Genomic DNA, 17,732 nt, shown 5'->3' with positions numbered 1-17,732 from the left:
AATTTTCATGTGATGCTTGTAATAAGTTTTATTGTTTGTCATATTTTTTTGACGTTCACGATTATTCTGTATAATTAATAAAAACTGTTTGTATTATTTAATTAAAATAAAAATGTTTTTTCATATATCCTTATAATTTAAAAAAAAATCTTTAATGATAGTAAATACATAAAAAGTGCCGAGCTCAAACACTAATATTACCTCCCAGGCCCATCTGTAAAAACTTTCATATAGATAAATGGTTTCAAAGCACCGCAGTTGGGTTACAGGCTTTTATGTTAACGCTAGTAGTGAAGGTTGCCCTATGGGTGTCGGGGCGTGTACGACCACAGGATCTGAATAATGTTATATATATATATATATATATATATATATATATATATATATATATATATATATATATAATGTTATGAAATAATGTTATTCAAAGTTATGTATTTAGTGGCTTCAAACATGTACATCCAGATAGCACTGATGATGGAATATTAATTCCGAAATTAATTTTGTGATGTAGCCGGATAGGGTTTTTAATATTATATCAAAGGAATTTTTAAATAATTTTTTTATAAAATATTATTTAAATGTAATAAAAAAAATAAATAATTTTAATATTGAAAATGTCATACCTTTTTAAGTTTGAAAATGAATTTAATTAACAATTTAATATATTAAAAATAAAAATTTGATTGTGTAAAAAAACCAAAAAAGACAGTTTGTAAATCAATGGCATGCATAAGTTAAATAGCTCCTTTTCAACTTCCCCTTAACTAATGACTATCTTTCACAATGATTTTTCATATGGTTTTAAAGCCGACGGCCACTTGGTTTAAGTTTATTCGATCGCCCTCTTCAGGAATGTTTTGAAGTATAATAACCATGACCTAATCGCCCATTTGAAATGTCCTTCTATATGCGTCTATATTCTTTGTTCAAACTATCATGTAGAAGACGTCTTCTAACAATAAACTTTCAACATGCCTAACTAATAATAATCTGAGTTTGAAAGATTAAGAATTAGAATCAATAAATGTTCAAGAAAAATTATATCAAAAGATAAAAAAATAATTTTTCATACCTCATTTTTGTTGGTGTACTTGTTTTGGTTGAACATAAGCGTATCGCCAAACAAAGTGTAGATGACATTATTGTAAGTTAAATGAAACATGCTCCACATGGGGCATTTGTTATAAGTCGAAATCCAAGGGTGATATATCGGCGGAGTTAACTGTACATTTCAATTTATGACCTTTCCGTTTTTAAAAATGGAATATAAAGCTGTAGATATAATTTTGAATTGTATAACACGTACAACCATGAACAAAACAATAATTTTTAGTAATCAAGTTACACTGACTGTTGTGATCTACTACTTTATATAAAACCAAATTTACAACGAACGAGAAAAAACAAAGAATTGTATTTATAAAATACCTTGTGAATGCGAACATTTTTATTTAGGTGAAACATCAAGACCATTGAATGTTAGAATAAGTAAACATCAATCTTCTATAAAAAAAAAAATAGAGAACAAATGGTAAAAAAAGAAAAATCCAAGAGGCTGCTTTTATTATTTCAAATGAAACCAATTGCGTCGCAAATTCCTCTGGGATCTGGTTACCAATATTTAAAGAGGAAATAAATAGAAAGAAAATACCAATAAAATATGGAAAATACATCATTTATGTCTTAAAATAACATACATATAAAATCAGAAACTAAATGTAGGACCAAATACTTACCATGTCGTTATATTATTATCATTAGTTTTCTTCTGGTTTTTCATGCTTTAATAAGGGATCACTAACTGGAGAATTTTAGTAACATCATCAATTAACTGTCTTTCACGAAAGTCGTCCCAGCAACGCAGATAAAAATATTGACGCAGATAAAATACATAATATATGTTTCAATTGTCAATATGAATGAGTCAGATAAAATTAAATTATTAGAAGAATTTTATTACCAAGTAATAAAAACAAACTTGTTTAATTTGTATTTTGGGAATGATTTCTGAAGTGGAAATTTAAACATCAAAATAAACTTATTTTAAAATAACATTATGGCTTATTCCCAGTAAAAATAGTAGATTATTTAATGGGAATAAACTACAATTTAAACTCAAAATACATTATATTTGACGTTTAGTCTTTCAGCTCAAAAATTGTTTTGAAAATACAAAGAAAAAAATGTATTTTGAAAAAAATTTCTGTGGTGGACGTCAACATGTCCAATATATCATATTTTCAACTAAAATTGTGGTTTAATCCCATTCAGTAGAGTAGACAAGATAAAAATGAAACAAGAAAGTCGTTTCAGAACCACATGACAGATGTTAGTTGTGGAAAATAGACAACTTGAGAGGTGAAGGCTTTACTACATAGAAATTAATTCATAATACATGACAGATATGTTTTATTAACCTTCCGCCGGTAACGTGAATTCTTGTAACATAGTTGGTAACGTCGGTCTACGCACCGACTTTTTTAATAATGAATATCTTAGGTTGTGATTTTCTGAATATTTTGATGTGACTAAATATTTAATATAACTATTGTTACGATAAATATTATGAGTCATATTAACTGTTCTGGCGTTCATTTTCATTCCAGACAATTCAAAGTGCAACACAGCTGCGAGCCGCTATAAAACCAGTCTGGGTTCCACGGTATTCGAGAAGGATCAACATCCACCTGCTTCGAAGGGATTCCAGAACTAACGGCTGTTTGATATAAATAGCGGAATTTTCATTATGTGAGGCAGTCTGAAAATAATATCGCGTCGAGTTTCTAATTGTAACGCGGAAATAAATATTGTAAATAAATAATATAAATTAAAGTAGTTGTGATAAGTGTAAGAATATTGTATATATAAATTAAATAAAGACTTTAAATAAACTAAGTGTTAGAATATTTTATAATAAATAAAGTTAATAAATTAGACTAATAAACTCAGTTCACTATATTTAAATAACAATATTAAAAAATGCACATTAAAAAAATTGGCTTCTTTTAGGTACTAACATAATTGCAAACAATTTACAAAAACATGTCAAGTTTTTTAATACAAAATATCAACAAACATAAAGACAAGCGTTGAAATGTCACAAAAAAATAAAATTATTCAACAGATGTCCAACATAAACTGAAACTATTGTCCGTTTGCTTCCTCATTTTCTTCTACACTGCACACAACGCATAGTCCGGTTAAATGTTCCAAACACATATATTTGCCACACTGCCTACAAAGAAACCGAGTTTTGCGGTTTTTCTTACTACTGCAGAACGTACATCTTCCATACACATTATTCTGGATAGGTTGATTTCTTGTCTGCATGCAACAAATTTCCACTAACCTCATACGAATTGTCCTTGGAATATTTTGTTCTAGGGCTCGTCTGCGAATATGTTCGTCAATAAGTTGAAAACCTAAGTCTTCCAAAAACTTTCGTCTAGTAATGTCTGCGTGTGTCTGTATTCGATTTGTATATAATGTAGAAATTTATCCCAGCGACATTCAAACAACTGTAAAAAAATGACCATTGGCCAGCGACGGGTTGCTCTAGCGCAATTGTATGCCGCGCAGAGTTTGTCCACGACATCCACGCCTCCTTTAGTCTTATTATAATCTATGATTATTTCTGGTTTATCTGTTGCATTATCAATGTTGTCGTCGTAATGCATAGTAGATAACACTAAAACATTTTTACCTTTTCGGGGTACATACAATACACTTCTCTTGAAATGCGAACATACTGGTTTTTGCTGGCCTTTGTTGTGTTAGCACTAGAGGAATTTGAGATTTATTCTTTCGTAACGTTCCTATAACAGTTAGACGATGTTCACGTTGAAGTAATTGCGCAAGCTGAACGCGTGTGAAAAAATTATCCATGGTAACGTTCCTTCCCGTTCCCCAAATCGGTTCACACAGACGAGGTACAAGTGACATATTTGACGTATCAATAAAATATTTTCCTGCTGGCTGTCTACCAACATATACTTCCATCTTGGACGTATAATACATCTCAACGTCTGCTAAAGCATATATTTTTATACCGTAACGTACCGTACCGTACGATTTGGTTTATTCGGTATGTAAACCCTGAATGAACATTTGCAGCGAAAGGCTTCTAACTTTTCATCTATCGTAGTATAAGCTGAAATATTGTAATGCTTCGGTAGATTAGAATTAAAAGCTTCAAAAATCACACGTATCGCGGCCAACTTGTCGAATTCTTGCCTTTGTATCTTTTACTTCTTGTACTATCTTGTACTTTTGTCATCGAACCGAACGTGTCTTAAAATGAACTGGAACCTTTTTAGCGACATCATAAGGCGATAAATCTCCATTAACCTTCCATCTGTTCTAAATAAATCATCAGCATTCTGATGATTGCTTTTGTTAGCGCCAGATATGTACAACAGCCCAAACAGAGCTTTTAATTCTATAAGATCAATTGGCCTAGCCGTTCTGTTATTGACTGTGTCATAGCGTTTCAATGCTATGAACTTATTGGTGCATTCTACTATTTTTTCTAGAATATCTGTAGTGAAAAACATTCCCAAATCTCTTTTATCACCAATTTTCGCCCAATATCACCTTTTGGTCCTGCCAGATTGGGTAGAAGATTTTCAGTACGAGTTCGAACGTTACGATTAAATTCATGATGTTTCCTCAACATTGTTCCATCTTTTCCAAACAAATATGGTATGCGCGGTATTACTTCTACTGGTACATGATTTTCGAGATATTATTCATCACAGAAATCCTCCCCTGAATTGGTATCATATTCTATAACTTCTGAACAATCATCTTGCAAACTTATGTCGTCATCTTCTGGTTCTGGTTCGGAATTAGCAACAATTTCGTCAAAAAGTTGTTGCAACCTGATTTGTTCTTTTTGTAAGCCATATTCACATACAACTCCTAAAATAAATATCTCTTATTTAATTAGACTATGGACCAAAAACGACAAAAAACTTACCGTTGAGTCAAACACAAAGGGTAACCTCGGTCGCTCACACCGTCAGGTCGAATAACATATGAACTATCTGCACTCGGCCACAGATTTTTCAAGACTGAATAGCGTGATGAGGAAAAATCTACTACGTCGGTGTCAGGGACCGTACGTTACCACTCGAAGGTTAAGTACAAAAAGTATAATAACACTAAGATGAATTAGAATCAAATAGTCGATCTCTTACTTCTCGTTTCATCCTAATACCCATTCAGACATCAGTTATACTTGCTAAAGTTTGAAAAAATGTATTTATACAAAAAATATAAAATTAACACATAATATTAACATCATTAATCTACTAATAGTCATCATCCTCTTCTTCTTCATCACTAACATGTGTTTCTTCATATTGTGAAATTTGGCTCTGTAATTCATTATCTTTTACTAAGTCTGTCATTCGCAATTGTTCACTACTGCATCCTATATGGGGACATTTTGCTTTCTTCCCCTGGGATCTAATGTAACTAGCTATAGAATCAAATTCATATATGTGGCCACATTTCTTACTTTTAAATGGATTTTTTACTTTCGTTTTACTAATAGGATCCACAGGTGGAACAAAAACATTGGAACACAGAAGAGATTCATCGATAGTGTCATATTGTGCATCATCAAGTTTTTTGCTCCTCTTTTGAACTTCTTTGACGTCAGTGTTACCTATAAACAAAAGTATGGAATTATTATTTTAATACACAAATATTTATCAAATATTACACTCTCTCTCTCTCTCTCTCTCTCTCTCTCTCTCTAATTCCATCCTTCCTTGTGGAGTACGGGTCGCTTATGCATTTCTTGGCCAAAAGTGTAAGATTGCTGACTGGCCAGGTCAGTGCAAAACATACAATAATTATATATTTATTAGATTCGACGGATAATAACAATGAGACATAAAAAAAAAATACTTTTTAACTAAACAAACATTGTGCAAAATGTTTTAACATAATGAAATTAACTACTTTATAATCAAGAATTTTACATTTATGAAGAGTAAGAAAACAATAAGATCTCCATCTAGTAGAAAGAGAAAGAGGAGTCTGAGATTGAAGATATAGTTGATGATGTCAACAATAAAAAATGACTAAATGTCTAAATAAGGTGGAAAATAGATTGGAAAGGTCCAAAAAAGAAACAAAAAGAAAATAATATTGTAGTAACTGGATTAAAGATTGATACAGATGAAGAGGAAAAAATAAAAGAAGATGTAACAACTTTTATAAGAATACACCTAAATGAGGAAATAACTGTAGAAAGAGCAATCAAATTTGGACAGAAAATATATATGCTACAAATAAGAGGTAATGCTGAAAAAAATAGAATTATGCAAAAAAGACTCAGCTGAAAAATTTAAAGCAAGAAAAGGTATTAATAAATCATTAAATGATCTAAAACAAAAAGGCATAAGTGAAAAATGTAAAGAAGTTAAGGAAAATGGTAAATGGTAAAAGTAGGTTTTAAAAAGCTCCTAGTAGACCAAGGGAAATGAAAGGCACTTTTAAAAAGATTGGGATGCAAAGAAGCAGAAAGTAGCAGAAAAGGAACAGAAGTCAGAAAAACTGAGACAATCTGTGGCAACAAAGAAGGAATGTGATAAAGATAAAACTGATAATAAATAAAATAATGAAGAGAATAAAACAATGGACACATCAAATAAGAAGAAAAATGAGCATTTAATTTGAAAAATTGGTGTGTGGAACATTAAGAGCTTAAATGGTAAAGAAATAGAACAATTAGAGGAGTTTGACGCAGCAAAAGCCTCAATATTAGCAATTTCAGAGACTAAGAAAATGGATAAGGAATAGTACAATTGAAAAATAATCATATCTTAATATACAAAGGTGTATAAGAAGGCAAAGTAGCAGCTCCAGGAGTAGGTTGTTTAATACAATAAAGACTGGAAAAACAGATCCTAAAATACTTTTGGAAAGCGTGACCAGAGAGAATATTACTAATACTTAGTAGTATATGGACCAAACAAAGGTGGTAAAACATACAGCAAATATGAGTTTTGGGAAGAGTTAACATTTGCAATAGAAGCCACAAGAGGAAAAATATATATGTCAGGTGATTTCAACAGCAGAGTCATAATAAGAGATGAAATATACACTTGCTATATAGGACCATTTGGAGAAGTGACCAGAAACCACAATGGAAGGAGATTGCTAGAATTTTGCACATTAAACAATATAACAATAACATATATTTAAAAAAAATTGGGTCATAGTATGCTTTATTTATGCTATTGTTTTTTAACTTTTTTTCTGTCTGCCTTTTATTTCACAATATGAAAATGTGTGTAATATTAACAGTTTCTCTTTCTGTGGGAATGAAATCAATTGATATTTCCCTATTATCTCTTCTGAATATGCTACGACTTAAGGGAGCTCTTTGTGAACAACACTACACAGCAGAATGAACCTACATATAGCTCAAAAACTTATCAGTAACATACCTTTAAAGATTGTCTGCCAAACACGACTATTTTGATGGTTTATTGATGATCCTGTTGTTACATTATCCATACAATTCTGGTACAAACTTTCTATATCTTCTATTTTTTCAGATGAATTTAATTTCTCATCCAAGTTCTGAAAAGCCTTATTAGTTGTATTAAAATTATGTTCCAATTCACTATATAGTTTTACATGGGTTTCTAAAATATTTAATTGGTTTTGCTTGGTTTCATCATTTTCACACACATCTGATATTAATTTTTTCCATAATTTTAATGATTTTGTAACTTTTTCTAATATATCATCTGTTTTTTGCATTGAAGACATCGTGCCTTCTTTATTTTAAATGATATTGTATTTGTATTTTGTATAACCCACCGATAAATTAAAAGATGGGGATGGGAGTGTGCTGATGTTATTTCAAATCTGATTGATGTTTTTTGTTGTTATCAGCTGTCTGCCATAGCATAGAACATAGAAAAGAAAGGTATGTGCTGTGCGCTGTGGCTTGCTGTCTGTTTTAAAATAGTTGCGCGATTGCGACTTTTTAGACAATGTTTTAGTGCATCCTACTCTCGCATAAAGTCGACGAACAAAGAGGTATTTTCAAACGTTTAAACTACAGACTACTATTTAAATGAAAGTAACATTTTATAGATTATTTAGTAAATTAGTAATCAAACCTTTTAAATTCAATTTTAAATCATATTCATATTTCAATATAAAATTAAATTAAGATGTATAAATAAAAAGTTCTTTTGGATAACAGTGCACACAGTACTCTAAGAGAAACGAACAAACTTTATGTTTAACTTCCTTCAAATTTTATTGATTAATATGTCAGAGAATAGTGATAAGCTGCTGAGGGAGTATTCATAGTTAAACAAAATTATTTAAATTTCAATGTATTTGTGAAAATATAGTTATAGGTATTAAAACACAGAAGGTATTACTGCGCTATGACTAGAAATTGTAAAATTATTTAGTTTTAAATTTTGTTTTCTTTAGTTATCATGTCTGCTGCTGGGACACCCTCCACTGACCCATGGGTGATTTTAGCTCGAGAAAGGGCTAGATATGAAGAGCAGTTCAAATCTTTAAAACCCTCCAATGGAATTATTACTGGGGAACAAGCGAAGTCATTTTTACTTCAGTCACAATTACCACCTATTGTTTTGGGGCAGATCTGGTAAGTGCAAATTTATTAAGAATGATTCAGATCATAAATATTTAATTGACTTGATAAGTTATCAACTTCTGCTTTTTTATTAATAGGTGTCCAAATTGAAAGAGCTTATATAGGTATATAATAATACTTCTTGGAGAAGAGGAGTTATTAGGTGACTAATATTGTGAAGTTCTTATCATGTTGTTTGTGGCTTTAAGAATGTTAGGGCTTCCTAAAGGAATATCCATTAAGAATGCTAAGAATGTATTCTTTTTCATAAAATTCTTTTATATTGTAAGATTTCGGTACTCTCAATGCCCTGCTACTATTTCCTTTATATATGTATGTAATTAAATATATGTATGTAGGTAATTTTTATCTAGGCTAATGGGAATACTGAATAATGTCTGGTTTTGGTTATAGTTTTCTGGTTACATACAGATCTCGGCAGTCTTTTTATCAACTTTTTGTGTATTTTTCCAAGTATAAACTTATGACTAGTTTCAGTTCAGATGAATATGTGCATTTATATGAATGAACTATATCCCTCTTTTTTAATATATTTAATTAAATGTTAATTTAGTTACCTGTTATCAGCTTTACTAATGGAAGCTAAGGCAAATATTTTTTTCCAGCTGTATTCATCTTTCAGTATCCTGCATAGTAATTTATTAATAATATTTGGTTAGTATAAAACAAGTGGTTAATGTAAAAACATGTAATGCTTTATTTAAGGTTTAATTCTGGTAATTATTAAATCATAATAATTTAGACATTAAACATTATTAGAATATTATAAAAGGTTACTGCTAAGTAATTTGATATCAAAATATATTACAGTACTTGACAATGTGAAGTTTATATTTTCACTTAACTAGGTCAGGTGTTTAACATGTTTTGTTAGCATAAACAGCAAACTCTATAGTTTTACTTTGATTTGAAATAGAAGTGAATTCAGCAATTCCTAAATTTATAAATACAGTGAATTCTTACCAGCAGCTACCAATACTGCAATTTCATAATATAATTGAAGACACATCTACATTCATTGTTCAGCATTTGATGATAAAAATATTAAGAACAATTCTTTCAGAGAAAATAGATATTCAGTAAAATTTGGATTGAGCCTATTTACCTTGTTCATCGAAAGTTGTATGTGCCTATTGGATGCTTCTTATTTTTTAGAAATAAAAACCTCTCATAGGACAAAAATCCAAAAAGCAAATAAATAAATTTTTATAGGTTAAATGTGGTATTAATGAAAAAAATAAATATCCTCTTTTGTTTCAGAATGTAGTTTGTTTCCCAATGTTTTGGCCATTAAAAACAACTTAAGACTAAATTTAAGGGAAAAATTCTATTCAACAACTAGTTTAATAATGTATTTACAATGAAGAGTAATCTTTTATAGAATTATATTGAGAAATCGTTTTCAAGAAATATTAAAATCTGTTTTAGTGTTCACAATTACGTGATTATAATTATATTCACCTCTTTGACATATATTTATATATACTGGGTGTGCCAAAAGAAGCAGAACAGTCGAATATTTCATGGAATGTACTTTTGGATCGAAAAACTGAAAAACATGTTTTTAATATTATACTTTTGGGGGCAACTTTGAAATCTTTGCATAAGAAATCCAACAGATTTGTAACATAAAACACCAAAAATAAGTAACATTTATTGGGTACATTTTTTCGAAATGTTGATATGGTATAATTTCACTATTTGAGAGAGTGAGTCATCGTTTAAAGGCCCAGAAATGCGGAAAGCTGTTTGGAAATCCAGTGACGTACACTTACTTTTATTTTAACGTTAATTATATTTTATTTTTCAAATATTAATGTTCGAAATAGGCCACAATATATTTATTTACAAGTTTTTACTGACGTTTCAATCTCTATATCCAAAGACTGCTTTCAAAGATATAAATGATAGTTATATTTATTTTATTTGTTTATTATTATATATTTTTATAATCTTATATTGTTTATTTTCTTTTTTTTTTCTATCTTTAAAAACGGAATAGAGATCGAAACGTCAATGTATTAAACATGTAAATAGATATATTGTGGCTTATGTCCAACCTTCATCCTAAAAATACAGAATGCCACAAACAAGCAGCTATAGAAAAATAAATATATCTGTCATTTGTATGTTTGAAAACGGTCTCTTTATAGAGATCGAAACGTCCGTAAATTAAACATTTGAATAAATATATTGTGGCTTATTCCCAACATTATTTCTAAAAATACAGAACGACAAGCGAAAAGCCATAGAAAATAAATAGTACTATCATTTGTATAATTGAAAACGGTCTCTGGATATAGAGATCGAAATGTCAATAAATAAACATATGAATAAATATTTTGTGGCTGTTTCCCTACATTCCCCTAAAAATACAGAATGCCACAAACAAAAAGCTATAAAAAAGAAGTAATTTTGCAGAAAGTTTACTGATACCAACTGGCTGTCGCGGAAGTTACGCTAAAACGTCTTTTGACGTGACCCGTCCTTAAAGAGTTACACAATGAAATTTTTTTAAAACAAATTTTAAGACAGTTTCCACACCACCCCAGAGGTATGTCTTGTGGCGCGATACTTTTTTTAAATGGGTGTTCGCCAAGAGCCATATTGTCTTATTAAATAAAATGAACAAAACACTTAAACAGTATAAAACAAAACAAAATAAAATCCTATAAAACAAAATAAAATTCTATAAAAACAAAATAAAAATAATGTTTGATGTGTTTAAACACAAACACTATACACACTTACTATGTTCTTCTCGTTTTTTTTTTGTTTTTGGTTTTTTTTTATGCTGATGTTCTTATTAAACTATTAGAAAATATTATTCGCTGTCTAAACCTGAAGATGCAGTGCTGCTATCGCTGTCATTATCTTCACCACCTGGTGTAATTATAATTGGCTCTAGTAAAACTTTGATATGAGTGTCAAGTTCCCACATACGATGTTCTTCTTTAATTATGTGGCCTATACATTTAGCCCATTTCTCTGGAGATACATGGAGGATTGCTTTAATCAAAAGTTTCTTAATTTCGTTTAATTTGAATGTTGACATGAAGTATATAATTTAATTCATGTCCGTCGAGTGTTCGAAGGGAGAAGATAGAAGGGAGTGGTGAGTGGTTGTGTTTTTCGTAACATAGTGGGAGCTCGCTTTCTTGTCGGGCATCTGTGTGAGTATGCCGGGTGTATACCGTGGCAGTTAGGACAAGTCGGTGCATATGATATCCTACATTCATTGGCGTTTAACGGCGTGGATAATGGCGTTTACTTTGCATTCGTTGCTGTGATGTCCGCTTTAGCAGCATCTAGCATAGTATTTCGAACCTATAGGGATGGAACTATTTGAGTGTGGTATCTCACAATGTATGTTCACCCCCTTAAGCCTAATACCGTGTTTGAGTGCCTCTGCGAACTTTAGATTTAAGTTCCATAAAGACACGAACGAAGTGAATGGGATTATTACTAGCTCTGGCAATTATCCTTACAGTTTTCGTGAATGGGAAGTCGATTTCTGAGATTAACTTCTTCGATAACATCTTGCGAAATATTTTTGTTGGCGCCTGTCATGGCAAAGTGGTGGTTGTATTGCATATTGCTGTTTTTCAATATTCTGTAAACAGCTGAAAAGTCGTTTACGTTCAAGCAGATCTGGGATGTTTATGATTAAAGGACATTGGAAGCAAAGTTTAGGACTGATTTGGTGGATAGTGTGTTTTGTGTCTTTTACATGTGTTAGCTTGCTTGTGTTAGCTGAGTTCATCAGTTGTTTGAATAGGGCGTCCATTAATCGTAATTGATACCCTAGACAAGCGAGATGAGCATGAGCTTATTGGCTGATGTTGATAGCAACTGGTATCAACATGTGCTCGTAGACACTTTGACTCAGGTCTAGCAACCTCCAGTGGAGTCTTACGTTGGCATGTTATCTATTCCTGTTGTAACTTAAACATCCTAGTATATAAAATCAAATAATGTAACTCAAATTTAATTTAACAATATTTAAAGGGTTTTACCCAAGTATTTAGTGGCTCAAAACATGGACATCCAGAAGATAACACTGATGATGGAATATTAATTCCGAAAACGTTCTGTGATGTAGCGGGAATTTAGTTTCCTTGTGAATCATTAATAGCTTCATTTTTTAAGGTAATTCCTGCATCAACAGTTTCAGAAATCATTACGGAGCAGCCATTTATAGCCAAACTACGGAGATACGGAGTAGCGTTTCATCTTTTAAAGTTTTTAATACAACTTGAGCTTAAAGTTAAAAAAAAAATGCTCATCTTTAAAAATGAACACATACATTGGCCAGATTTCCAGATATAAAGAGTGTATTATTCTTCAGTGTGCCTGCAAATTATTGTGTTTTGTTGTGGTTTGTGTTTTGTGAAATATTGTCTTTGTACTTTAAAGAGTCTACAAAATTCGCGGGCTCGCACAAAAATGTCTTCTTGTCTTTCCCAAAGATCAATATTTCGACAACACGAAAAAATTAATGGACAATCCTAATTTTGAATAGATCTAGAGAATACTATAACACAGTGTAATAACTATTCATTTAAAGGGTTTAAATACATTGAGGGGAAATATTTATTAAATTAAATGCACTTCGTAAAAATATCCTAAACCTGACACCTTAAAATTTCTGACACGATTTACTGTATAAATATGAAAAGTGTGTTATATGTTGTATATAGTGTCTATTGTAGTATGCGGGATTTAAATCCCAAACTAATGATTATGATGATAGTGATAAGAATTATCTCCACGCTTTTCAAAATGAGATTTTGTATTTGGAAAAGATATTTTAAAAGTATTTTTAACGGTACTAGTTTTTGAAACTTGAATTAATAAGTTTTTAAAATTGTTTTATAAACACATACCTAGAAAAACTTAAAACAAAGAAAAATCACCATGTCGACTCATAAAAGACTTTGCGACTCAGAGAGTAGCAAAACTTAATCTGATTCTCAAATTGTTTTCACACTAAATTTATTTTAATTATTAAATTTTTTTTACAGGGCACTTGCAGACACCGATGCAGATGGGAAAATGAATATCGATGAATTTTCCATAGCCTGTAAGCTTATCAATCTGAAATTAAGAGGATTTGAGGTCCCTAAGGGTCTCCCTCCTTCCCTTCTTGCTTCTCTTAAAGTTAATACTCCACCTGCGATCCCTCCCTTACCAAATACTGCACTTGTTAACCCTCCATCTAGACCAGAGCCTCCCAAAATTGCACCAATGATGTCATCGCAACCCTTAAGTCAACCTTTAACATCGACACAACCGCCTTTACTGCCTGGATTAATTGGACAACCTCCAAGTAATATTACACCAAATACTGGATCTATGGGAATGATTCAAACTGGGGTAGTTCCACCTACTAAGGGTAATTTTACAAATATACCGAATGCTCCCAACATTCCAACAGGTAAATTATGTAATATATTGTATATTGCACTGAATGTATTGACTGTGATATATGTATATACAGGGTGTTGTGGCTTTCTTTGATTACAGCTAAACTATGGAGTACCTATATAAAAAAATGTTTCAACAGTTTGAACGGAATGAACCAAAGTTGTTTTTTTTTTAAATACAGCACCCTGTATATTAAAGAATTTTTGAATATATTTTTAAAAGATGTAATAATGAAAAGTTTATATAAGATTTTATGTCCCTAAAGTTATAAATTTTTTAAATATTTATACTTTTCTTGAGAAAAACGGTAATATTTAAAGAGATGTGGATTAGGTTTCCAAGGTAAAGAAATGTAAATGATATGTCAATTTTTTTCCTTTTTTCTATAGGAAATCATCAAAATAGTATCAAACTTTCTATTTATGTGCAGTTTTTAAAGAAATAAAAATATAATGTTAGTTTCTTACTAACATAATTTATTTTTAGGAATTATTCCACCGATGCAATCCACAGTACCTCTTGTTCAGCCTCTCATAGACGCTGCACCATCAATGGCTTCCACTGCCCCATTAGTTTCTGGAATCCCGCTCTCTTCTTCCACAATTCAACCGATAATGTCCAGTGCTCCGTTAGTATCAGGTGTACCTTTAACTGCTTCTTCAATTGCCCCAACCATTCCACCTATTAGCTCGGTACTGCCGCCTAATCTATCTGGTGGACCAGGAATCCCGCCACCCATACCAAATATACCATCAGTACCTGTAAATACAGTTGCGCCTTTGCCCGCCCCAGGTATGTCTCCTATTACTAGTCAACCTGTTGGAGTTGTGGGCAGACCGGGAGCTACCAGTACGCCTAGAGCTAGTGTCACGAGCTTGGAGAGAACTCATTCAATTGAATCAACTTCGTAAGTATTTTTAAGACTATTTTTATTTACATATGATAAATATTTGCAAGATGAACATCATTAGTAAGAAAATAATTAACTGTCATTTGGGTAATTAATACTAAATTAAAGTTGTAGAGGAAGGAAGGCCGTTTCAGATAACAAGAATTTCGGTTAAAAATGACATTGTTTTTGTATTCTTTTTGTATCAAATTACATAGTATTCTTGGTCAAAGTTGGTATTAAAAAATACTATGAGGTGATTTCGTAATCTTTTATAATAAGTAAATACAGAATAAAGTAATACAATTAAGAAAAATGAACAAGTTTAACATGTTTTTTTAAAGAAATTTTCTTTTTGCGTTTTCCTTTGACAACGATGTTTTGCAGCTATATCTCTCCATCGTTTCTCCATTGTTCGACAAAACGTAAAGCAATCTGAAAAGGGCAAAACTTTATGCAATGACAACAAAAATTAAGAACCTAGTCGTGTCCCTAACTAATTAGGCCTACTGTATAAAATTCTTACCTCTAAGGCGTTGAAAATCTCGTAGGCGGTCTCGTGCTGCCTGTTGTCTGTTGGGTCATCATCTTCTTCGTCTGATACGCTCAGGTTGTCTGGATGAACAAATATATCAATGATGTCCTGGTCGATGAATTCACTTTCTGAGTCATCGGCTTCTTGGTTAATTTCGTCACATCCTGGCAATTTTTTTTATTAAAGGTTCAATTTCTTCGGTCGTTTCTTCAACATTTTCTTCTTCATGATTGTCAATCAAAATCCCATCAAAAAGTTTGTTCCAGCATTTTTCCAAAGTTGAAGATTTGATCTTGGCCAATATACTCAACCGACCAATAAACAACATGTTTCATTGTTAAAGATTTGAGAATTTCGGGAAAACTTTTGGATTCATTCGTCTTCTGTAATAACAGATGCCTTAAGAATGCTCCTCTATAATGTCTCTTGAATGTCTCTATTACTCCCTGGTCTAACGGCTGAATTAAGCTCGTGACATTCGGTGGCAAAAATTTGACAATTAATGTCACCATTTTGTAGATTTTGAGGGTGAGTTGGCGCATTGTCAACAAGCAACAATGCTTTGATGGGAAGATTTTTTGATTAAATGATTGTACACTTGGGACGAATTCATTTTCGAACCATTCTGAAAATAAAGTGGTCGACATCCATGAGCTTTTTGTTCTTCTATAAAAAACTGAAAGTGATTTTTTTGGAAATATCTTTTAGAGCTCTTGGTTTTTTTTTGATTTCCCAACACACATAGGTCTCAATCGGTGAGTTCCTGATGCATTGCTACAAAATAGAACGGTTATTCGTTCTTTACTCATTTTTAGACCCGGTGCACTGTGTTCATGTTTTGATGCAAGTGATTTTTTGGGTAGCATTTTGAAATTTAATCCAGTTTCATCTGCGTTGTAAATTTGATCTTTAGTGTAGTTCGCCAATAACTCATCCATTTCAGTTTTAAAAATGTTTAGTGTATCGTGGTCAGCAGATAGCTTTTCTCCACATAAATTAACTTGACGAGTAGCGTATCTATTTTTCCATTTGTGTATCCAACCAGAACTTGCTTTAAATCCTTCACCTTCACCGACCATCATCTCGCATAACATTTTTGCCTTCTCTTGAATTATTGGTCCAGATCAGAAATATGTAAGAGAGGGGATATGACATAGATGGGTTCACTTCCGCCATATTGGATAGTACTTTCTGTCAGTGTTAATTTCAAATAGTGGTGAATGAAAAATTTCATTTTATAAATATTTTAAACTTTTTTGTGTGATTTTTTATATTAGTTTCATTTACCTTCTCATTTTGACTTAGTTTCATTGTTTTCTTGTTTGGCATGTTCGAAGCATGTTCCTCAAATTTGCTTTTCATTTTAACCCATTCGGAAACTGTAGAAACGCCAACGACAAAATCTGCTGCAACTGTCCGTAAAATCTGTCCATTTTGAATCCTTCGGATAGCCTCTAATTTCTGTTTATTTGACATTTTCAAACAACAGGCGATTTAATGAAATTGAAATATAAAAAAAAATAAAATAACACACACAAAAAAATACGGCACCAAAGAATAGACTTAATCCTTTCACTGCTACATGCACGGATCCGTGATAAATACATTGTTATGAGTGGTTTAGGCCAAAATTTATGTAGAAGAAACTTTAAAGGATGCTAAGAAAATCTTTATTTTGTTAATAATCAGTAAATAAAATATTTGAATAAGATTAAAATAAAAAAAGTACAAGAATAATGCACTTTTCCCAATAAAATAACAAAAACAGGAAAATATTTGTGTTGCAACAAAGTACAAAATAAAATAAACTAATACAATAAAAAGATAAAATTTTTTCCAATAAACATAAAACGAAAAAGAACAATCTAAAACAAAAATAGTAAAAATGTTATTTATGGGTAACATCGAAGCAGTCTCCCACACAATATCCAGGTTGTTCAGGACATCTTTCACAATGGTACAATGTCATTTTCCGAATTTTCTTTTGGGAACAAAATCCACAACGTTTTCTGTTTGTTTCACCTTTCTTGTTCACAGATGTAATTTTTGTCAGTTTATGTGATGTTGGGTTATTGATCCGGGCAGCTTTAGTATTGGGTACTTCAATTTTTAATAGTTTTGATATGACAGCTAGTTGGAAATCATAAAGACTCATGGTTTTACCTGAATATTTTTTGAAGAGGAAAAAGGCATTGATGAGCATAAGTTGTATGAAA

At 31.4% G+C, this 17,732-nt stretch overlaps 2 protein-coding genes across 5 annotated transcripts in view; one reads left to right on the top strand and one right to left on the bottom strand.

Annotated features, from left to right (window-relative positions):
* Positions 1-5,246: 5,246 nt before the first annotated feature.
* On the bottom strand, positions 5,247-7,925 carry LOC140435072 (E3 SUMO-protein ligase NSE2-like). The gene is made up of 2 exons (XM_072523766.1): positions 7,467-7,925; positions 5,247-5,674 (listed from the first exon to the last, which is right to left on the bottom strand). Exons 1-2 carry the CDS (start codon positions 7,792-7,794, stop codon positions 5,316-5,318), a joined length of 687 nt encoding a protein of 228 aa, XP_072379867.1. The 5' UTR covers positions 7,795-7,925; the 3' UTR covers positions 5,247-5,315.
* A 345-nt stretch (positions 7,926-8,270) lies between these two features.
* Dap160 (dynamin associated protein 160) overlaps positions 8,271-17,732 on the top strand; it is an 82,763-nt gene continuing 73,301 nt past the window's right edge. For all 4 annotated transcript variants that reach the window (XM_072523764.1, XM_072523762.1, XM_072523763.1 and 1 more), the window contains exons 1-4: positions 8,271-8,413; positions 8,476-8,656; positions 13,690-14,102; positions 14,579-14,999. In XM_072523764.1, coding sequence (XP_072379865.1) covers positions 8,481-8,656; positions 13,690-14,102; positions 14,579-14,999 — 1,010 coding nt within the window. In that variant the 5' untranslated portion in view covers positions 8,271-8,413; positions 8,476-8,480. The remainder of the gene's footprint in view (positions 8,414-8,475; positions 8,657-13,689; positions 14,103-14,578; positions 15,000-17,732) is intronic.

Source organism: Diabrotica undecimpunctata, chromosome 2 (genome assembly GCF_040954645.1).
Source record: "Diabrotica undecimpunctata isolate CICGRU chromosome 2, icDiaUnde3, whole genome shotgun sequence".
NCBI lineage: Eukaryota > Metazoa > Arthropoda > Insecta > Coleoptera > Chrysomelidae > Diabrotica > Diabrotica undecimpunctata.
Note: the sequence above shows the minus strand (reverse complement) of the source record. Positions and strands in the feature narration are given on the sequence as shown.